The 24,155-nt window shown below is 45.7% G+C and overlaps 1 protein-coding gene across 1 annotated transcript in view; it reads left to right on the top strand.

Annotated features, from left to right (window-relative positions):
* Window positions 1-24,155, top strand: part of REV1 (REV1 DNA directed polymerase) — a 411,701-nt gene that overhangs the window by 291,572 nt on the left and 95,974 nt on the right. Inside the window, exons 15-16 of the mRNA XM_078658014.1 lie at window positions 9,564-9,666; window positions 19,888-20,047. Of these exons, the coding sequence (XP_078514140.1) occupies window positions 9,564-9,666; window positions 19,888-20,047 (263 nt within the window). The remainder of the gene's footprint in view (window positions 1-9,563; window positions 9,667-19,887; window positions 20,048-24,155) is intronic.

Genomic DNA, 24,155 nt, shown 5'->3' with positions numbered 1-24,155 from the left:
AAGTAGTTGTCATAAGAAAGGAAGGGACTTTTAAACTTTGTTCCTACATGATTATTGGTTAGAACTGAGGCTATATAAACAAAAAGTAAGGGGGGACCAGGAGCTAATTATGGTCCAGTGCCTGTGCTCCTAAATCGAGTCATCAAATCAAAAAGGGTGGGGTCACTGTTACAGCGGTAGGGGTGCCAAAAGTCACCCACTCACCAAAAGGAAAGAAGGAAGAAAACAAGCAAAAGTGTGATCCTAGGTCTAGAACCCACTGTTCTGAGTCAAGAGCAAGTCTTGTCTCTTGTTGCCCTCACACACCCGAAGGATGTCATGCTTCATCATAAGGCGTTTTCTCCTCTTCGGGCTGGCGCTGCAATGCCCTATGGGTCACCCGAAGGGTCAGTTTGGCAGAGATCTTTTGAGAACAGCCATCAGCATCAATGGGTCAGTGCATAACTTGCGTGCTTTAACATTCTAGTCACAGCGCTTTCTCACATAGGGGTGTTGCCTCTCGGGTGCCGGTATTACCGCACATGTGATTGCCAGCTCTCTGGTGTAACCTGCTGCCGGCCTGCTGTACACACCTTGACAGCCACCACTGTGAGAACAAGTCCCAGGGTATAAAGCACATTCAGACTCTTGTCTTCATACGCCAGTTGCGCACTTTTATGTACTTTGAGGAGGCACACAATGACACATCTCATATATGTTTCATGTATGTCCTTTTGTTGTTTTTCGGTTTCCTTCTATTCGTGGGTCACATCAGGAGTGGTTCACTTATCAAGTTGTAGCCTCACTGTACGGTTTCACAGTTTTGGCCTGCCCTGACCACACAGAGGGTCTTACTCCCTCCACTCACTTGCACTTCTACACCACCGCTTGTTTTTCGGTCCTGATGAAGCGCCACGGATCCTCGTGACTAACCAGGCGCGAAACATGTCGACCTTTTAGTTAACGGGGCACATTACGCCCAGTGGAGTAACACATGACCTTCGGGTTTTTTACTCTGACAAGGGTACCGACACAATAAATATACCCTCTTTGGTAACCCTTAGCCACTTTTAACTTTCATTCACACTTCTACCCCTCAGATAGAACTCACCCCACATACCCGCACACATCTGATGGCTGTTCTCAAAAGATCTCTGCCAAAGTGACCCTTCGGGAACCCGTTGGGCATTGCAGCGCCGGCCCAACGACGAGCAAACGCCCGATGATGAAGCATGACATCCTTCAGGGTGTGTGAGGGCAACAAGAGACAAGACTTGCTCTTGCCTAAGAACCGTGTGTTCTAGATCTAGGATCACTGTTTTGCTTGTTTTCTTCCTTTTTTTTCTTTTGGTGAGTGGGTGACTTTTGGCACCCCTACCTCCGGAACAGTGACCCCCCCTCCTGAAATACTGCCAGAGGAATTTCATTGATTCCTTAATGACAATAGTTTACATCTACTGAAACTTCATCTTGCAGCAGACTAGTTTTACAATTCCTTATCCTTAGTGACTTCATGAGATGTGTATTTCATGGGCATTACTTCTTGTGCCACATTAAAAAGGTCATATTTTTGAACACCATGTTTGCTTTTTGATCAACCAACCAGAAGATGACGTACACGTTTTTTATTATTGTGTTCTGTAGCATGTATGAAGATATTACTTTATGCATTGTCACACTGGGAGCAAGCTGTAAATAGATAATCTAATGTTTCAGCAGGTGGGTTTCCACATTAGCAAATATCTATTACTGATCCCAATCTTTTCTTCCCTTCAGTCTCTGATCTGCCAATATAAATGCCCGCCAGAGTCCCAGATTGATTCTCTTCCATCAGATGCCAGATACCATACTAATTTTTCCTTCCCAGGTAAACCACGTGTTATCCAGAATAAGCTTTCTCCCAAGAGGTCCTTTAATCCGGTTAGAGAGTAGTGTATTTGGTTTCCACTGCAAAGTTGCTAAGGATTTCATTGTGTGGCTGGAGCAGGACCTCTCTTTTAAGACACACGCAAAAAAGACCGCAGGCGTGTGTTTCGGCCTGCTCCGGTCAGCCCGGAAGATCCTACCCCTCCTCCCGATGGCCACTAGGAGGCTACTAATCCAGGGGCTCATCATTTCACGGCTAGATTACAGCAATGCGCTGTTTCTGGGGGCTCCAGAATCAACTTTAAACAAATTGCAACAAGTGCAAAACGCTGCCGCCAGGCTTTTGACGGATCTCCCCAGGCGGCAGTCAGCCCGACCCGCGCTGAAGGCGCTCCACTGGCTCCCTGTGAGAGAGAGGGTGAAGTTTAAAGCACTCTGTATGGCCCATAAACTCTTGCAGGGGAAAGGGCCACCTATCCTACGAAGTATGGTTCAATCTTATAAGGCCCCTCGCGCCCTCCGTTCCGACCACCAACATCTCTTGCAAGTCGCGAGAGTAAGAAAAGCCAGGACTGGCGGTAGAAGAGTCTCCGTCAACGTGGCAGTATTATGGAATTCCCTTCCGCTTGCCTTGCGCTGCGAAACTGGTACCTTGCGTTTTCGCAAACTCCTAAAGACCCATCTGTTCCCTGCTTAACGCTTTCTATGTTATGGTTTGTACGCTGGACGAGTGCTGGGATGCCCAAGGGTAACCATGCGCCATACAAGACTCAATAATAATAATAATAATTGTACCTTGTGACTCTGCATACACAATTTCAATCCAGGTGTTTTTTGTTTATTCTTTTGGCTGCATATCTTAGAATAGCTTTCTAGCCTGCATCTCTGCATTAGTATATGACAGTCGACTTTCGGGATTACAGTGGGCCGCGAGTAAATGTATTAAAATTTCCTGTGCTTTCCTCTGCAATTGTGTGGCAACATGCATTCCGCCCCCACAGCTCTTCCCCATACATTAATTAGTCAGTCTTGGCTTTCCTTATGGAGTCATTGCAACCTTAATGCTTTTCTTGTCATCTTTGCTGACCAGTATGTAAAGTATACATGATTATGGTGGTAAATATATTCAAGGGATGGACTTATCTAGCATTATAACTCTACGTGAGGGGTAGAAAGTCCTAAAATTCCTTCACCTATCTCAAACTGAATCTTGCTATTAGGCTCACTATTTAGGATTATTTCAGAATAGCTGCTTGCCTCTGGGTCAGCAAACTGCAGAGTTTTTAAAAGGTACCCACTGTTATGAAATAATTAAAACCTATATTGCCACTGCCTGATTTCAAGACAATGATCTTAGAATTGTGTTTGCCAAATAGTTGTGATAATAACATTAGCAACTAGACTACAGAGGCATTCATTTTCTTTTCCCAATTGACGGAAACTTGATCCTCAAGACATACTACCCAATCCCCTACAGTAAAGAAGTCTCTGAGTGCTCACAGCTGAAATTCAAATGCCGCTACATGTTTTACATGAAACAAATACTACTCCTGAACAAATGTACAGTTATGCTATGCGTCGGTCTGATCCACTCACTTTTGCAACCAGTTTGAAATGTACATGTCACAGACTCATATAGATTCGTTCTTGATTCAAAATAGAAACAAATATGATCACAAACATCAGTATTTAAACTATTGTAAAAACATAATAAATATATTTTTGTGGGCCATGGCCACACAGCAGGAGGAGTGTGATGTAACTCACTGTGATATCTAAACATTTTATTTCAAAATCCTCATGATATCCAGCAAACCTATATCAGCTAAGCAAAAAAGAAAACAGAGAATGTTGTTTTTTTAACTATATTAACCCACAAATCCAATCTGTCAGCCTGCACATGGCTGTTTGGCAGTATGACACTACTGCGTTCCCTTCTTTGGTTTTCCTGTTATTGCCCTTAATATAGATGTGCTGGTCAAAAGTGTCCAATTGAAATTAACCAGTAACATGTCTCTCAGAATGAACTGAACATTGTAATGAAATGACATGACTGAAAACACTGCATCCTCCTGACGTACTGAAAATTGGTTTTGGCAAAACTTGTTTAAGGAGTGTTTTTATCAATCAATCAATCAATCAATCATATCATTTATATAGCGCACTACTCACCCAGAGGGTCTCAAGGCGCTGGGGGAGGGGGGTCCGCTACTGCTCGAACAGCCAGGTCTTGAGTTGCTTCCTCAAGGCGAGGTGGTCCTGGGTCAGGCGGAGGTGGGTCGGTAGGGAGTTCCATGTCTTGGCGGCGAGGTAGGAGAAGGACCGTCCCCCTGTGGTGGCTCTTCGGATGCGGGGGACGGCGGCAAGGGCGTGGCTGGTCGATCGGAGCTGGCGTTTGGGAGCGTAGAAGTTGAGGCGGCTGTTGAGGTATCCTGGGCCTTGGTTGTGTAGGGCTTTGTGTGCGTGGGTGAGGAGTCGGAAGGTGATTCTCTTGTTGACCGGGAGCCAGTGCAGGTCTCTCAGGTGTCCGGAGATGTGGCTGCGACGGGGGATGTCCAGGATGAGTCGTGCTGAGGCGTTCTGGATCCGCTGGAGTCTCTTCTGGAGTTTGGCGGTTGTTCCGGCGTAGTGCCGTAGTCCAGACGGCTGGTGACGAGGGCCTGGGTGACCGTCTTCCTGGTCTCGGTGGGGATCCACCGGAAGATCTTCCGGACCATGCGCAGGATGTTGTTTTTAGGGTCCCTATATTGAACATAGGCACAAGTGAAGCAAAGTAGGCATATTTGGATAATGGAAGCCGCAACATTGGAAGAGTGGTAGTTCCTGATATGAAAAAATAAAAGCGAAGAGGTAGTTGGAATCCAAAATGGCACATAGATAATAGAAACTATAAGTGTAAGAAGCTGGGTAAATGAAACAGGCTATTTTCCTCCCTGAAGAGCCTAGTTAAACCAATGCCAAGTTGGCCATACCTTATCAAAGATTCCTTCTTAAACAAAAAAATGCTGTGCTCTAGAATCAATAGGCCAGACTCTGTCATAATATCAAGACTTGAGGGAGCTTGTGTGTATATCAATGACCACAGCTCGGCTAACAATCGAGCTGCATGAAGGTAAAACAGAGGGCGCTTTTAGAAAGCACTCTCAAGCCATCTCAGTTCTGCAAAATAGAAGAAAGCTGCTCAGGGTCGGTCAACAGAAGAAACTGTGTGACACATTGAAAAAAATCTACTTTTTCGCTCCTACAAGACGGCCCTGTCCCCACTCCCCTCCCACATATCAACTCAACTGCCATCACTGAGCATAGTGCAGAGATTAAAGTGGGAGGAAATGCAATAAATGGGGAAGGAAAGACACGCTTATGTTAGGGAAGAATATGATAGAAATTGTACTGTGTTTATAAGATAGGCATGGGAGTATCATATTGTGTGGTGTAATTTGAAGTTGAGGGTTTTTGTATGAGGCAATATTTTTCTGTTAATTGTCTCATGAATGGTGCTATACCTAGAAAGGGGAGATCACTATATCTTTCACAGCAAAAAACGAGGTGATGGATGGAGTAATTAAATTCATCTTGACCATTGGTGGTCACTTGTGATCCATTCCAGCCCATTGTTTTTCACCCAATACACAGTCCTAGAGGGAGTTCCACCGTATGCAAACCAGTCTTGGTCTCGTCCCAATAGGAGCAGTCGAGCCTGAACTTCTAGATCAGGCCTGCTCCAGATTGAAACATAAGCAACCCGAGACCCGGTTTCAGCCTTGCCTATGAGGTATCGTTTAAATCCTGTGCCACAGTGAGCACGGGGCCCGCATCTGGGCATATCCATCGCACTTAAGGCATCATCTGCAGCAAAAAAGGTGAAGTATAGAATGTTTGAATTAATCTCTGTCTCTTGTGATTACTTAGGACACATTCCAATCCTGTGTTATTTGTCCACATCGCCAATCATGACATTTTGTTTTAGTTTTTCTCTATATATCTTTCATGCAGTTCTGGAAAGCAAGTAGTTGGGCCGAAGTTCTATACAGGCACCCTGCCCCATTTGTCCCTTCCACTCTGTCTTTTGGTGTACCCAGCTAGATTGGAATCGTACACCCCATTAGCGAAAAGAATGCTTTTTCTCCAACATAAGTGCTAACTCTTTGAATGAATGTATGCATTAGATATCAGGAATTACAGAAACATGAAGCAGTTGCTTAAACTGTCAGCTTTTGATTCACTGTAAGGGGCCCCCTGACCTCTGATGTAAGCCCTGCAGGACATTACAAGAGTAGCTCTAGGGAGGAGCCAAGATGGCGACCGGAGCAGACGTGTAGTCGCCCGGCTCCACCGGCCCTTGAGCTCCGTAATGGTATCCTGATTTCCATCCTGGTCGATCCCGTTGGCAGATCGTGTGTGACGATGCGCTGATTATTTCGATCCTTTCCCGATATTTCAGCCTGCCCGGATGCGGGAGATAGTTGTAATGCTGCCCCCCGCCCTGGACCCTCGCCTGCAATGCCGCTCGTCACCGGCTCTTGGAGGCTCAGTAATGGCCGGACCAGCCGCGTAGCGCCTAGGACTTAGATGTGGCGCCTTTTCACGAGAGGCGGTCATCTCTGCGCTAATGCCGAGGTCCATCGCAAGCTGTGCCTGGAACGTGATGGCCGAGAGGGGAAGCCCCGAGGGAGCGGATTCCGCGTTCTGAGTTGGAGGTGAGCAGCGTGGGGACGCAGCGGTCCGGCTCACCGATGGCTGTCGAATTTTCATCCGGTGCCCTGCCTGATGCGAAGCGGTTCTATGGGATGGGCGATTGACTGCTTTTGACCCTGGTAGCATCGGAGTCCTGCAGAGGTGCGTGATTGTGCTACATCCTCCCCGGCCACTCTACCGCACTACCGGAACCATGACCTCGTTTGACCACCCGTGGCTTGGGGGAGCTCGCCCATCCCGGCCCGTGGACGGTCTCATCCTGCCTGCGTTGTGCACCAGATTGCAGGCGCCGGCTCGGGAAACTGATACGCAGAAATTGCAGCCTCCACCATCGTATGGGTCCATCCTGGCCGCCCTGCGTGCGTTACACTCGGAGGTGTGTGATGGTCTCCGGGCACTGTGTGAGCAATTTGATAACATTAGCTCCGATGTGGGTCGCGACCGTAACGTCTGTTTCCAGCGAGGTGTGGATCTGCCTTTGCCGATTTATGGAGATACAGTGTTTCTCTGTGACTATGGTGACTCTGTACTTGCTGCTGACTCTATCGGCGCTGACGGCCGTCTGCCCTCCAGCTCCGCGTCTGATACATTGTCTCCCCTTCCCTCGGAGCCTGACTCATTGTTGCCTGTAACATCACGCTTGTCTATGAATCCGGCTGCACGACTTTTGGTTCCTTTGTCGGCTTTTATACTGTGGCCTTCGCCTTTTCCCCTGCGGAACCTCTATCTTCCGGATGCCCTGATGGAACTGTGTACGGTGAACAAAGGACCCTTTAACGATTGTCGGCGGCCATTTTGTGCTCCTGTTTTGTCTTCTTCCTCCAAGCGGCCATGCTGTCCCTTTGTGCACCGGGGGATGGGCTCTCATGGGGTAGCACGCTTAGAGTTACATCCACGATCGGGTCAGGGCTAGGCTGTTTTTTGTGGCTATTGATTTGCGGGCTGAATTGGATGGGGTTGGATTTGATTATTATGTGTCGTGTGCACGCATCGCACGATAAATTCTTCCAGCTGCTTTGATATTGCTAATTGGTTTTGTACTGGTGTTCTCGTGATGGAAGATATATACGGTGTGGGAATTTGTGGGTGGCCGGTAACTCCGGGTGACCTGATATCGAGTGGGCTCCTTCCCAACTTCTTTTCCCCTCCTCCTGTAATATATGTCTCCTTTCTCTTTCTGTTCTTCTCTTTCTTCTTTATTTCGGGTACTCTTTTGGGGCGACAGACACATTGCAAGGGGGGGGGTAGGCCGTAGCCTTTGCATGCTTGTAGGGTGGGGGGATGCTCTTTTGCTTTTTTGGTTTCTATGGGCCTTTTTCTTTATGTTATGGATCTTCTTCTTTCCCCTTTTTCTTTGGGTCCTGATGTTAGTTGTGAGGGGGTGGGTAGCATCTGGCGCACTACGCGTTCTGCGGTTGTCTATCCGTATGTACTGTTATGGTGCCGCCGTTTTGATGATGTCTTCATGCCTGTTGGATTCTTGGCTGCGCGCTGCCCACTTTACTTCTGATTGATGTGTTTGGTCCTTGATCCTTTCTAGTCTTTCCTCTCCCCTTTTTATTACCCTCTCTTCTCGTTATTATTTCCTTTCTTCTTCCTATATTTCGGGTGAATCTGGGCGACAGGCACGCTGTTAGTGGGGTAGACCGTAGCCATTACAGTGATGTAGGGTGGGGGGGTGTTTGTTGTTTTAGTTTGTTTTATTCTATGGTCCCTTTTTGCCTTCTTCAGGGGGTGGGCTGTGTCCCTTGGTGTTTCCTCCTTTGTCTCGTTAGCGTCTGCGCTTTCTCCTTTCTCGGGGCGGATGGGCTATACGTATGCGTCCACTTTATTTGTTTGTCGGTGTTCTTGTCTATTTTGTACCTGATGTGGACGTGTGTTGTCCTTGGGCTCTGCCCTACTGTATCATCGGCTTGCGTGGGGGGCTGATCCCTTCCGCCCCCCCATATCTTTCTTTTCGGTATATGTTGCATGGCGCGATGGTAGATATGGTTACTGCCTCCTTTATATAATGTAAAATGTAACCTCTTTATCCTGGCGCTTGGCGATGTTGGATTGATGCTTCCATCCTGTATTTATCCTGTCGTATACATTACTATGTTTCTTGACTCTCCTGACTTTGCGGCCGGCCCCTGTGGTTGTAGGCCAGCGCTTGTACTTCTACCTGTTTTTCAATAAAGGTTTTAAAAAAAAAAAAAAAAAAAAAAAAAAAAGAGTAGCTCTAGTTCGACTTCTTCCACCCAATCATGTGCAACCTCCAGAGTCCATTTCAGAGGCGGGGTATAGAAACAATAACTGATTGGTTGCTGCTACACTACCGGGCTGTTGTAGGTGAACACCGGCCTGCCTTGGGCAGTGGTGGAGGAGGCCATGATACTATGGCACAAGCTTTCAGTTAAAGATGTTACCCAATTTGTATGGGGCGACACCTCCATGCCCATAAGGACATGGTCACAATTCAGTGTGCAGGTGAAAAATGTGATACTACTTGGTAGGTATTAAACAAGGAACCATACAAGTTCAGAAGTCATTGATGAGTACAGTACCATCGCAATACACTTTTATTTTATCTATAATTGATTTTATAAATGTGGGATGATCCTTAGATGTTACTGTTTGTTCTAATTTCGTAATTCCTGTTTGTCTGTGTGTTTCGAGTGTCTGAGTTCATTATGATATATTTAGTCATGTGTGTGTTTTTTGACAATTGCCTACAGAGCTCTTGTAATTTTTGGAATTCTGAGTTGGCCACACGTGAATTACACAATTCTCACTCCACCTCCTGTCCCTACTCCACTACTTTGACTTTCTTACCAAGGTAGCTCTAATAAGTTCCACAGTCTGTGCACACATGATATTTTTTCTCCATGTAAATTGGGCAGCTGTCTTTTGGATAAAGACTGAACTTAAGAAGTGAGCAGAAATAATTCATGCATTTGACATTTTTTTTTTTTTTTTTTAAATGTGCTCTACATTAATTCATATCACTAGCCTATTTAGATAATTGTCTTTGATGTTTACAGAACTGTAATGCTGGACCATGCCACAGACAATGCAAGTATAATTGGGAAAGAAACATTAAACATGTTTCACTCCATGAAATTGAATGTAGAAGATATGAGAGGGGTAAGTGCAATGTTATATTTTATTTTACAACTTTAAATAAGCTGCTTATTCAGTGTTGTTCTGGAAAGCAGATATTATAAATGATTAAATTCAAGTGACTTGTATTGCAGAACAAATGCCACTTTTCCGTACACTACTAACACAGTCAACATTTTCCAAAGCATGATTATGAGCTTATGATACATGTTACCTATGGAAAATATACTGCATGTAAAACTGAATATTTATGTCATCCTTTTTGCAATCATCTCTTTCACATTGAGAGATTAAATTAGAATTACTGATTAACTGATTAGTAGATGCCGTTTTAAATGACTGACTAATAGGACCAAGACACAGCCATTCCGACTCCCACATTACAACGTACTCTCTTGCTCCCTTCACGTTTAGTGCCTGGCATGGCTGCTGCCTCTGTGGAACTATACAGTTCACTAACTGTAGCTACCAACCAACCAAGATGCGCAATGAAACATAAGCCTTGTCTGGTAGCAGTTGATCAAAATAGTCTTCGAGGTGCACCTTAATTTGAGAGCTGTCCAAGCCTGTCATGGATAAAGTGCCACTATACCCTTCTGCCAAAATATAACTGTAGTTATTCACTTTCCTAACACGCAATGTAATTGCACACAAACCTAAACCTAGCTTTAACTCTCCAGTGTACGGTAGCTAGTATTTTGGTGGCAGTGAGCTGCTTCATACAGTTCTACAATCCAGTTTCCAGCCCCCTAATAAAACTCTTCAGTATTGAACTCAAATGATTTTAGATGCTGGGTAGCACAGTCTTGTGCTTGCTACTCGTATGGATGCTCGACCAGTCACCACTGTTGCATACCTTTCTATTTAAAACCAAGAGGATCTAAGCAGTATTTTTGGGGCACTTCTTAGCACTGGTAGTCCATGGAGATGAGTCAGGACTCTATAGGTCATGCTGACTACCTTGTACATGAAACAGAACTTCTTTGGTTACCCTTAGAGAGAGTGATTATTCAATGCTTGAAGTGGCAGACAATAATAAGGCAGAGTCACAGCTCTGATAGATTAGTGCCTTTTCAATATTTCACTTTGTTCATAAAACAAGAAGCCTTGTATAGAACATGCTGCTTCACCAGAAGACAAGAATCGCTCCTTCTCGCCTGGGGGATGTGATAAAATGTTGCAAACACTATGAGTTTCTTAACTGAAAAGTTTTGAATAAGTTTGTTTTTTCATGGGTATCCAGGTAAAATGAGATAATGATTACGGCAACAGTCATCAATATAGGAGGCATACAAAACAGCAGAGCTGAGCCTCAGAAGGCCTGTCCATGTTTGTGTTAGGCTTCTTAAAGAACATATATGGAGGACCTGAAATTGTAGATGGAAGATCATCAGTGGAAACCCCTTCTTTAGGGATTTTACCTTAATTCCAGCAATGATTAAGAGCCTTTTTAGAACTTCAAGGGGAAGAACTCATCACCTGAAGATGGAACATCTGTAGTAGAAGCCTTGTTCTGCAGCTACCACCTTCAGTCATCCCTCTCTGTCATTTAATGTTTTTCTTGAAAATTTGCTGTCTCCTTGTTCTTAGAGTGCAGGCAATACATTCAGTCCTTGCGAGCAATATAAAAAAAAGGTTTTTCTTTATGTAGGAGATACAGGCTCTCAACAGAGCTTTCTTAAGAGAGTGCCATTTGTTCAAGAAATTCATTTTCCACTGGTCTAAAGTCTAAATGTAGGGAATCTCAAAAAGAGTGCTCCAAAAGAGATGTTAAAGAAATTATAGAAAAGGAGGAAAGGAGGAAAGAAATTAATACAAAATCTCAAAAAAAGATTGTGCTTATCTGTGCAGGACTACCTTCCCTTCCACATGATGTCTTACAAAATCGAGATATGGGGACTTCTAAGAGGGAGTTTGGTGCAGAGTGCTTTGTTCTGATTGGCCAAAGTTGAGTATAAATATTGAAGCTCCAGAGCTACTATTGAGAACACTCATGGATCTGTGGAAGTTACAGAAGGATTGCCCCAGTACCAGTGAACTGCCTTACTGCTTGACGGACTGCTTTACTGTCTGACAAGGAAGACCAAACCTGATTACCTTTATCACAGGCTAGCCCAGAGTGACTCAGAGGGTCAATTGGTTGATCTCCTGTGAGCTACAGGGTCACCACAAGCTAAAAGGCCTCCATACAACTGGCCAGTTGCACTTGTCCTGCCTGAGCCCTGTGGTTTGTCTCTGCCAGGAGTGAGTTCTGATTCCCAAGAGGTGTCACCCAGGTCCTGGACCCTTGGCTGGCACCAGAGTGTACTACTGTTGTCCTGACGGTCATCAGTATGTAGGTTTAATTCACCTATTAAGTGTTAGCAGGCCGCTAACTAGCCTAACCTGCTTTTCTATTATTGTGAGCTAGTATTCAAATCTGGCTGACAGTGTGTGAGCATAGCAGCAGGCAGGTGTCTGCTGATAGTTGACAGCGACATGCTTAGCAGGCTCAGATAACTTTCATCCCAAGTTGACAGTGACTTGCTTAGCAGGCCCAGATAAGTTTCGTCCTAGGAAAGTTCGTAAATCTAGTGCAGATGATCTTTTAAAAGTTTTCTATTTTGTCCTCTCCTATGTGTTTAGTGTCTAGTTTGGTAAATAACCTTATAAGATTTGGATGGAGCAAAACTTAATTTAGTATCTGATAGGTCATTTAGTCAGATTTAGTCAGATCTTGTTAAGAATAACAAATTCTAATTTCGGTTGGTCAAGTTAAAAACGTCCCCCTAAATGCTGGCAGCGACCTCATGTTCTGAACTGCACATGCTAATGTGTTGTACTTGGGGCAGGGTACATTAGCCTTGCCTGCTTCTGTAGAACAAGAAAATGTAAAAAAGAGTTCAATGGAGAAGGAGTTGATATTCGCACATTCAGCTTTCCTTCTTATTCTAATGCAGAAATGATTAAAATTGATTGGTCACTGGCAATTGGGTGCCGAAGTTTCAGTTTATCAGCAGTATAGCAGACTTTGAGAGCATCTTGTGCAGATTCCCACCAGACATACAAACATGTCACTAGCTTATTGCGCCTCACAATTGAAAGACTGGAGCACTCATGTGCTACTACCCAGATGGTGGCTGTTGCCAAATGACTCCCTTTCCCAGGTTCAGAGACACATTTCTATTTGGGATTTTAATGTTGTGGTGTCTGTTTGCTTTTTAAACTTTTGAAGCAATGGCTTTACTATTACTTGAAATGTATAGCATGGAAGAGGGCCTTAGTTCATGTACTTCGATATCCAGAATGTTCTCTAACATCTGGCAAGCTTTATACTGTGTTCCATTGGCTCAAGAGAGTAATCGGAGCTAGGCTGTTTTACCAGAACTGTTCTCAAGCATTCACATGAACTAAGAGACCTTAGTTACAGTCTTCTTTCGAAACTCTTCTTTGAAATTGAAAGCACCATCTGTAATTTTAATTTGGAGAGGACTTTTCAAATGTTACTTGGACTGTACGAAATCCTTTAGTTAATCGGATAGACTCTTTTTGTTTGTCAGCCAAACCAATTTAAATGTAGTTCTAAGGCCTCCAGTTCTCATTTGAAAGTCTTGTATATCGTAGATGCTACACTGTTAAGTGAGTCTCTCGTCTGCAAAATAGCCACACTAAGGCATCTAGTTTGGTGTTACAACGTAGCACAACTTGCTGTGGGGCGTGATCTGCAAAGCGGGCACTTGTCCTGCTTAACAAACAGTTTGTAAACACTATGTATTGGACTTCAGCTCTTAATCAGTTTGGCATGTTTTTTTCAATAAGTATTTGTGCCTATGCCTATAAAGTTACTATGACTGCTGCCTTCCCCATCATTACTTTTATTGAAAACTTCCTAGACTTCTGGAGGAGTAGAACTGAGACGTACTGGATGTGCTTACCATTGTAACACTTGTATTCTTAGCCCTGCATCCCTACTCTCCCAGGTGACCAGCTTACCAACCTCACCATTTCTAATTTGCCACGTATTGAGAAAATCGATCTTAGGAATCGAAATTGTCAGTTGAGCTAATGCTAAAGCACACTTGACAAAATAAGAAGTGCTTATGTTCTCATTCTTTACATGTTAATACATGCTAGCCAATATAGTAGTACCTTTTGGCCACCTCCCCTTCCTTTTGGACCTCTCAAGCTCTGGAGAAAGGTTGTTTCTGATGGATAATTCTAATTGCAGATTCCCCACCTTCTAAAGCTCCAAACTCTTCGCAATAGGGCCTTGAGTGCCAGTATCGGCATCTTCAATGACTGTCTGACCTCCAGACATACAACCCAGAGCTTGCCTACAAGAGCCACACCTGCACACTGACTAACCTCTTTTTCTGTTACCTTCAATATGGATCCAGAGATGCACTTCTGCTGTTTTTGGTCCCTTTTATCAAAGTGTTTCAAATCTATTGCCAAATATTCAGGGATCTCAATACCCAAGACAATAGGTTTTAAACTTTTCCACATTCTTTTTGCAAGCAAATGTCTGTCACAGACCCACTTGACATATGCTTTAGGAGTCTCTGCACCAAACACAATTCCAAATCCTCTGACAGATGCTCCCTGATGCACCTGAAAGTCATCAGGAATAGGGAATACAACATTCACATAGCTGAACATAAGAAGTGAGGTTGGTCCTGACCGCAGTTGCAATATCATTCCCATTCATGGCCAACATCTTCAGGTAAGTCTAGAATGAGGTCAAAAGACCAGTCTAAAAGAAACTATACCTCAAATTCCCCAGACCATCATCAACAGTATTCATTGGTGTCATGCTGTAACTCTTTAAGATGGTTCTGGATACCTCTGACATGTATTTGGTCCAGAGTGATGTGTGGGGACTCCGATTTAACGTCCACTGCAGGACCCTTCCCAGACTGACTCCATTCGACCATAGCCCATTCCACCTCCAATGGCAAACTATGCTTCAGCCTCCTTGCTATGAGCTGCCCTGGTTGCTCCCATATCAGCATCAGCACCAGCAAAAGACGTGCCACTTGCAGATTCCACTCTGACTGATTGCAGAGCAGAGTTTAGCTAGGAGGCATCTTAAGTTACACTATGCAATCATCATCGCACAGCCTCGGGTTGGGGATGCCTCTCCTCTTGTTACCTTGCCTGAGAGGCAGTATTTCAGGAGGATGGAGCCAGGCCAGTAAGACCCCTATATATGCGTGCGTACTTCCACTACTGTTTCACCCCGCCATATCAGTAACACAGTAAGACTCAGCGATGAGACTGCTTTATCATGCTGGGCTAAAAAAACATGGGCAATGCCTACCCTAATGGCAGTTTTCTAGCCGTCAACAATTTCTCACACAGTGGCACACCCTGCTACTGACATTCACATACTATCACAGTATAGCTTCCCTTTGTGAGTTAAATTCCCGGGGTAGCCCCCAACACTTTGTGCGCTACAAACCATGCTGACTAGTACAGCATGCAGGAGTTTGATCACTCAACTATATGTTACGATGTAAACAGATAGATCATCGACCCCAGCTAAAGCGCTGGAGAAATGGAGTGAAGTCCTTGATAGGCCTATGGGATTGGCTGATTGAGAATTTTGCTGCCTGTGGCTGAGCATGCTCACATCCAATGGCAGCTTGCGCATCTTACACTTTAAGTATTTACACCAAATTTACTATATACCTGTTAAGTTATGCAAATATGGTCTGAGGGGAGAAGTGAACTGTGTGCGATGTGGAGTGCAAGATGCTGATTTCCTGCATCTGACCTGGCTGTGCGCGTTTGTCAGGAGATTCTGGACTCAAATTTCAGAGGCTCTAGCAGCTATGGTGTTGGAGCCCGTGGACTGTAATCCTGGAATGTGTTTACGGGGATTGGTCAGGGGCTTGCAACCGGCCAATCATAAGTTTGTGGTAGTGGCTCTGAAGCTGGTACAGTTCTCCACTGGGGCAAATGAGCAGTAACCAAATGGCAATGGCTCTCAGATCTGGCCTCCTGCAGGGACCAACTGGAACTATATGCAGAAGAGCTACCACGTCCCATGAGAAACAAAAGATTTTGGGCCCCTTCACTGCATATCTGTTGTCAGTCCCAGAGGAGTAATAGAGGATGTTGTATCATGAAAGATGGGATTACCTGAAACTAAGACTAATTTTAACCAAAATTATGCAGCCTGAGCCATCAACTTCAAAGTCCCTCCTGCCATTTAATGAAGCCCTGACTGAGTTCCTTGTGGTGGTGTGGTCCAAGCCTTGTCAAACCCCCCATGAGTTGCTTACTGCTCAGTGACATAGACTCGTGCTGGATGATCCTGTCTTCCTGTCACAGCATTCTTTTCCTGAAAGCCTTCCTTTTAGAGGCTCTGGAAGCAAAGGTAATTCAAACTCTTTTCCCATTGTACTACCAGAAAGAGAATAAAAGAAGATAGACTTTATGGTGCCTCTTCGACTAGCCTTGAGCTTTGCTGAACGAATACTGTGTTCTTTTGTGTTGCTACACCCATACCCTCTGGGACATGGCAAGTGAGATTTTACCTGCTCTGTCAGCTGGTTTTCTGAACTCCTTCACCCAGACCATTTAGTATGGCTATGATACAGCAAAGTATATGTTGTGGTCTAAGCTGGTATTATGGATTGCATTGCTCAGGCTATGGGCACCGGTCCTACCATCCAGCATCACGCTTAGTTGTGTGCTACTGGGTTTTGTCATACATATTCAAGTTTCACGAAAGGACATGCTGTTTAATGGAGATGTAGACGGTGGCCCGAGTGGTGCTTGTGAGCTGATGATTGGCGCTTCACCATTTCCTGACACTTCTGCGCTAATCCCTGTGGCAGGATTGGGCCGGTCGAGGGTTTTTGAATCTCCAAACCACAACCAACAGAAAGGCCTGATTAGGATCCAATCCGCATAATACTCTCTTTTCAATACCAACACGTTTGTTGATGTGCAAGTTCAACTCGAACTTAGTTTTCCAGTTTCAAATTGACAAGTCTGCAGTAGTAGCAGATGGCTGGTCCTTCCATGAAACTCCCACAGTCCTGATGATGACCCAGTAATTGCTCTGGGTTGAAAAGTCGTTGACTTATATGACAATTTCAGCTAGTCTTGGATTTAATCGCCTAGTGACTTTTTGAATGCTGTATTATCTGCACCACTTATGACAAAGAGTTGTGTCTCCATTGTCCTGTTGCTTTCAAACAAACCCTACCTGTTGTTCTATCTATCACCATGTGAGCACCTAAGAGTACTGAGCACTTTAGTACGAAGCTGTAAATGTTATTGAAAATTCTAGACTTTTTGTGATATAGCTTACCCTCCAACAGCTGTGCCAATATGGATCAGAATTCAGCACGGCCTTCCCAGCTGGCATGTAATTATTTCAGATTGATGGGTCCTTCGGATAGGTCAGTTGCGTTGCTTCCTATTTTTCTGACCTACTCTTGGGTTTATTGACAGATCATGCAAATATTTCCTAATAAGTGCTGCTGTTCCTATACAGTGGCACAGCCAAGGAGGTGGTCCCAAGAAGGATGGGAGATTTGCACCTTAGGCTATTGAATGGCTTTTTCAGGCAGAAAAACCCAAAAATGTTGACCCATGTCTAGGTCCTGTTGTTTTCCGATGTTTGCATGGTGTCATGTGATTTTCAGAATGCGTACATCCTTGTGCTGATACTGCTGTTCCACAGAGTGTACCTCTGCTTTCTGGTGGGGTCAGAAATGTTTTCAAATCACTGCCTTGGCTATTGGCCTTCCCTTTAGGTATTCCCAATGGTCATGTCTGTAGAAGTGGCTCATCTTTGCTGGTCGGTGATGTATGCATTCTGTGATCCTGATGTTTCAGACTAAAGTGTTTGTTGTGGAACTGATGGTTCTGATGCTTCTGCCTTGTGCATCATGCTTGGGCTTCATGCCCATTGGCACATGCAAGCCCTTCAGTGGAACTTTTAACTTCAATGGACCCAGAACTGGGGATGCCTTTTAGACAGCATCTGCATATAGGATGAAGAGGCTCAGGACCTTCACTGGTGGATGTCAGAAACCAACCTGACATGCAGCAGACCGTTTTGCTTGCCTCAAATAGAGATCACAGTGGTGATGGACACATCATCTGTGAGTTGGGAAGGTCACCTGTACGATGTGGAGGTTCAGGGGACTCTGGGTTCTATGCAACAGCATCATAACATCAGTTGTTTGCACCCGAGCATCATCTGCCTGGCCCTTAAGGATGTTCTGCCTTCCATCATGGGCAGATTGATCCAGGTTCTAATGAACACTAGCACCATGTGGTACAGCAGCAAGCAGGGCAAGTGTGGTCATGTGCCCTCTGTCTGGAAGCAATGAGCGTGTGGCAGTGGCTGGAGCTTCTCAAGATCTCTCTGACATAGTCACCTTGCAGGGTCTCCCATCATCAGGGTTGACTATATCAGCGGGCCATTAGTGACAATTCCATGCAGAGGTGACACATATGTATTTTCACTCAATGGGGCATGTTCTCAGTAGAGCTGTTGGCCAGCTGTGCAAATACTTTTGTGTTCTAGAGTTTTCATCTCAAGGGTCTTTAGGAGATGCCTTCATTAGGATTCCAGCCTCCTCCATGCATTTCTGCCTCTGCCGCTGATCCTGCTGGTCCTGAAGAAAATCAGTCTGGACCAACCGTGTTTTTTTTTCGGGTAGTCGCTTCTGCGCATCGCGCCAGCAAGCTGTAGTCATTGTCAGTCCAGTCAATGTACACTACCTTCTAGTCCAGTCACTATACACTACTTTCTTCCAAGTCAAGCTGGTATTTATGACTTATGCATTCTTTCTTCTGAATGTGGTGCCTTTTATGTGTGTCAGTCTATCACACGTCCCACCCATGTTCGTCTCTCTGCCACATTCCTCTAAATAGAAGGAGAGGTTGGTGTGGTTTGATCAACAGTTAGCCCTTAGCTTCTACTTCAGTAGGACTAAGGAATAGCTAGTGAACGATCAACTTTTCATTGCATCTGCTGGTGCAAGAAAAAAAGCACTTTAGAAACAGACTTTATCACAATGGATTGTCCTGTGCATCCAACTGTGTTATGCCTTGGCCAACAAAAAACCCAGATCAGTTGACTGGGGGTGAGTGTTTGATTTGTTCAAACGCTCCGTCCATCATCCCCTTTTGTATCGCTTTGTTCTCCCTAAGTGTGGCGGGGTATGCTCAGACGTGAGTCCCTTGTTCACTTGGCCACTGGATTCAAGATAGCCTGGCTGATGAGGATTATGAATCCGAAACCGGTCCCAGGATGCTTGTTTCCGGTCCAGGGAAGACATGGCTTGGCAGTTCGGGCTGGACTGTTCCCATGAGGCACAGGGTCAGACTGATTTGCATATAGCCATGTCTGAACTAGGGTGGCTGAGTGAACTAAAGAATGGTGATGGATTAAACCCAGATCAGTTGACTGGGGGTGAGTGTTTGATTTGTTCAAACGCTCCGTCCATCACCCCCTTTTGTATCGCTTTGGCCAACAAAAATCCTCCTTGGGGATCATTATACCAGTGGTTTACCTATTTTGAATTCCTGGCAAGCAGCCACGTGGGAATCTGTCCATAATGTCACCTTGCACTGCTACCTCGATTTTCAAATCCGCAGGGAGGGTAATTTTTGTCCACTTGGTCTAGCAGAACTTTGTGGTGTAAAGACCATGCTCCTCAGACCCACCTCCTTGGGGGTGCACTGTTTTGGTGTTGATTCACAAGGTGAGGAATTTGCAGTTAGAAGTATCCATCAGAATAATAAGTTAACATTAGTAATTCTCTTCTTGGTGTTTCTAACCACATATCCCACACTGCCCTTCTTCCTTCTTATTGTTTGGAGTGAACTTTTCAAAGTTAATAATATTCCATGTTAGATTTTGAACACTGTCCATGGTCTCAATTTGCTGGTCACTCTTCTAAGGGGGTGGTACTCTGTGTGGTTCCATTCTGTAGTTCTGAAGTGGGGGACAGTATTAGGGTGGAGGCTGACAGTGCCACGTGTTGGCCTGCTTGAATAATTGCAGGGATTTTAAGGTGCAGTTTTGTGCCAAGGGAGCTTCACAAGGTGAGGAATGCATGTCTACCAGAAAGAGTGTTACCAAATTAATGTAATTTATTAATATGAACTTTGATTACAAGGTGCCAAGGTAAACTTTTACTTCCATCCTTTTGAAAATCTAAATAATGCCAAGCCATAAATAGCAATTGTCTAACCAATACATTGTAGAAATAATAATGAATCTGTTGTTGTCAGGTTGGAATTCAGATGCACCAACTAGTTCCAAACCATATGCCGCCTTCTGCTGGGTCTTCAACTAAACACCCTGGCCTTCTCCCTATTGGAACACGCTCAGTTATTGATCTACTCCAAATTCAAAAATCAAAGATACACGCAAACGATGAAAATAAAAAAGGTGAGTGCTGCATTTTTTGTAAGTGAACAGTGCACAAAGGATGAACTGTAGCAATTTGCATCTTAAGGCAGAAAACTATCTTCAAGTAACTTATTTTTACATCGCCCCACTACACACATTAGCTACAAATTACATATGTTTAGCCTGCATTTAGTGTATTTGACGTTTGGTCGAATTTGGTTTCCAGTTATCGTACTGAGACCATTACATTTTTTAATGTTTTATATAGAGACTTAGCTGGCTGGGCCCAAAATGTAGTCATCATCCATAAGGAGTTGAACCTATCCTTGCTTTTTAAAAACTGTGGGGTCTATTACAATGTCGGGTGGATCGCCACCGCCTGCCCGCCTCCCATTCCCCCCCTGCCATATTATGATGGTGGGGGGGTACTGCAGCGGATGGGAAGACCATCCGCCGCTTTTCCACCCGGTCGATGAGTCAACCGGGCGGAAATGTTATTAATAATAATAAATGTTATTAATAAATAAAAGGGTTGAATATGGGGGCGGTGTCTGCTAGAGACCGCCATTCATATTACAATGCATGCGGGAAGCAGTCACACCGCCACGGAAAGACATGCGGTTGCCCCAGTATTGGAACTTTCATAGATTCCCATGCTTTTGTATCATTCCCCGTCGTCGGAATGGGAGTCTCGGTAATAACAAAATACCATAGAGTAGGTACAAAAGAGATAGGAAAGGCCTAGGCCTCATTCCCTTTTGTAGCATATCAGCCTCTTTTTGTAAAAGAGACCAAATGTCAGGCGTCAGCCAATCAGAAGAGCCTCACCCTTGGAACCTTCCTGAAGGAATCTCAGAGCCTCAGATTTTCTACCGCACGTTGTGCTAGGGAGTCTCCATTGAGCTCTGCTCTATTTTCAACTCTTTAAAGTAGATTTCTACAGTTTTTTTTTTCTTCAGAATTTCTTCAGAGTTTCTTCAATTTTACTTCAGAGGTCTCTCCTTCTCTTCAAGATGTCTGAAGTTGAGAAAAAGAAAGCTCTTTTCAAGCCCTGTTCCACCTGTGGGAAGAAGAGGCTGTTTGTAGAGGACAAACACAAGGATTGCATTTACTGCCTTTATCCAGACCACAAGGCAGAAGACTGCAAAATTTGCCGCACTCTCTCCACCAAGACCCTGAGAGATCGTGCTGGAAGACTGCTGACATGGCTACAGAGGCAGAAGGAGAGGAAACATGGAGTTTCCAGTGATGAGGAGGAATCGTCTTCAATTGCTTCCTCCAAAAGGTCAGTGAAAAGGGGTAGAGGTTCCCCATCTTCCTCTGCTGGGCGCCCCTCAAAAGCTTCAAAACAGACCCCCAGAGAGTCTAAGAGCCGGGGTTCAGGAAGCTCCCCCCACCGTAGTGGGAAGGAAAAGGCAGAACTGGTTTCGCCTCCAAAGGGTGAGAAGACAGACCCAGCCTTCAAGAAACCCTCATCACATTCTTCTGAGAGGAGTTCTAAGTCCTCTACGACGAAGACTTCATCGACGGGGGGGTCCGTCGACGAAAAAAAACGAAGCCCAAACTTCAATTGGTCCCGTCGACGGGCTCGTCGGCGGGAGAATCGTCGACGAAAGCTTCGTCGTCGACGAAGATAGCGCCAACGGCAGCGTCGACGAGAGGTACGACATCGTCGACGGCTTCGTTACCATCGTCGACGAAGAAGACATCATCGTCGACGGCAGTGACGACGACGGCGTCGTCGACGGTATCGACGACGGTGGTGTCGACGAGTGCATCGACGACGACAACAATATCTACTACGTCGGCGGGCTCGTCGACGGCGGTGTCGACGACGACATCTGTGATTCCTATATCGTCGACGAGAATATCTCCGGCTTCGACGGAACCATCGACGATACTGGCTACGGAGAGGCGAGTGACGATTTCTGTGACGAGGATCACTCCGGAAATGACATCCCCAGGAAAAGTGACAGATTTCCCGCCAACTTTATTGTTGGATCAGGAAGAATCTGAGGAAGACGGACAGGATGCGTATGATTACGCCAGTAGCCCCTCTCAGCTACTGATCAAGAGTCAAGAGACTGATTCGGATGGGGCATATGACCAAGGACAAGGAGAATATCATCAGGTTGCCCACTCTAAGGGCTATGTGCCACAGGACATGGTTTCGGTTCCTACCACATTCCTGCATGACCTCCACAGGATGCTGCAGGACTATAAATCGAAAGCAGAAAGACCAACACTACGTAGGTCTGCTCCTTCGACACCAGTCAGGAATACCTCATCTGTAGTTCCTTTGGTACCTCCGGCACGGTCGCCACCTCCACCTCAGCGGCCGACACCTCAGGCTCCATCAGAGCCAACCGATCAGCCAGAGGAGGATGAGGATGATGATGCCTCATCTCAGGATAACCAAGACTCGGATCAGGATAGGGATGAATATGATGACTACATCATCCCGGACCAACCTTCACCTCATCAGGAAGGGGTAGATTCGCCTCCTGCTGACATTGGCAGTTTTCACCAACTGATGGAACGTGCAGCAGGGAGATTTAAGCTGGCACTGCCCGCGGAAACCACTGAATGTTTCTTATATGACTTCAAGGAAACACATCGCAAAACAACAAGATCGATTCCAATTGTGGATCATTTGTGGGATGAAGGTTTGAAAGCTATGAAGAACCCAGCGACGGTGGTCCCTGTGCTACCGCGTCTGGACAAGAAATATAAAGCACCAGACGATGGTCCAGCAGCGCTGACGGGCCATCCAAAACCTGACTCTGTCATCTCACAAGCAGCACAGAGGAAGTCCCGGAACCCTTCGGCTCCGTTAACGGCCCCTCCTGATAAGGATGGGCGACGATTGGATAACATGGGCAAGCGGTTTTCATCGATGGCTAGCCTACTAATCCGTGCCTCCAATGCTTTGGCGATATTAGGACGATATGATCGCCAGTTATGGTGCGATGTGGCCCCATATCTTGAACTCCTTCCACCGGAGTCACGGGCGGAAGCGAAGAAGACTTTACAGGAAGGTGAGGCGGTCTCCATGGAGATTATTGACTGTGCCATGGACATCGCGACTACGTCTTTTCGGACGTTAGCAGGGGCTGCTGTGTTGAGACGCCAAGGGTGGCGGAAGGCGACTTGGTTTAGACCGGAGATTCAGAACAAGGTCCTCGACCTGCCCTTCGATGGCGAAGCCCTCTTCGGGAAATTGATAGATGATACTCTTCAAGAGATCAAAAAGGACACGGAGACAGCCAGGTCTCTAGGTACCCTCCAGTATCGCAAATCTCCCTTCAGGGGTTCGAGAGGCAGAGGAGGTGGTTATAGAGGTTCGTACCACCACCAACAACAACGCTATCCTTCGACCAGCTCTGGATACCAGCAAAATCGCCAGTCATACCAGCAGAGGCAAGGCAAATCTTCGGGTTATTCGAGGCCTTACAATAAGGGCAAGCAGGCTGCCCGTGGACGGGACACGTCCAAGCGCCAATAGCGGCCTCCTGGCTCTGCCTACTGTACCCTCCTCCGGGAAATCTCCAGTTGGAGGCAGGGTCTCAAAATTCCTTCGAAATTGGTCCAAAATAACATCGGACCGTTGGGTGATCAATATCATAAGACGTGGACATACTTTGGAATTTATGGAAGTCCCTCCACCCAGGCCCCCGGCAGCAGTTCCGTCAAAACATCTGCATCTCCTATGGCTCGAAGTGCAACACATGCTCCGCAAGGGGGCGATAGAGCCGGTTCCCTCCAAACAACAGGGCCAAGGTTTCTATTCCAGGTTCTTCCTGGTGAGAAAGACGTTGGAGAGATGGCGCCCCATCTTAGACCTCAGGGAGCTAAATACCTATCTCGTCTCCCTGTCCTTCCGGATGGTATCCCTACAGGATATACTGAAGATGGTCAGCCCGGGGGATATCATGGCCACGCTAGATCTGGAGGACGCGTACTTCCATGTCCCGATTCACCCAGCACACAGAAGGTTCCTACGCTTCACAGTAGCCAAGAGCCATTTTCAGTTCAGGGTTCTGCCGTTCGGACTTCGCTCTGCCCCCAAGATTTTCACGAAGGTGCTGGCACCGGCGGCGGCATTTCTGCGAAAGAGCCACTTCCAGGTCTTCCCCTACCTGAACGA

The sequence above is a fragment of the Lissotriton helveticus genome, chromosome 8, assembly GCF_964261635.1.
Source record: "Lissotriton helveticus chromosome 8, aLisHel1.1, whole genome shotgun sequence".
In the NCBI taxonomy this organism is placed as follows: domain Eukaryota; kingdom Metazoa; phylum Chordata; class Amphibia; order Caudata; family Salamandridae; genus Lissotriton; species Lissotriton helveticus.
Note: the sequence above shows the minus strand (reverse complement) of the source record. Positions and strands in the feature narration are given on the sequence as shown.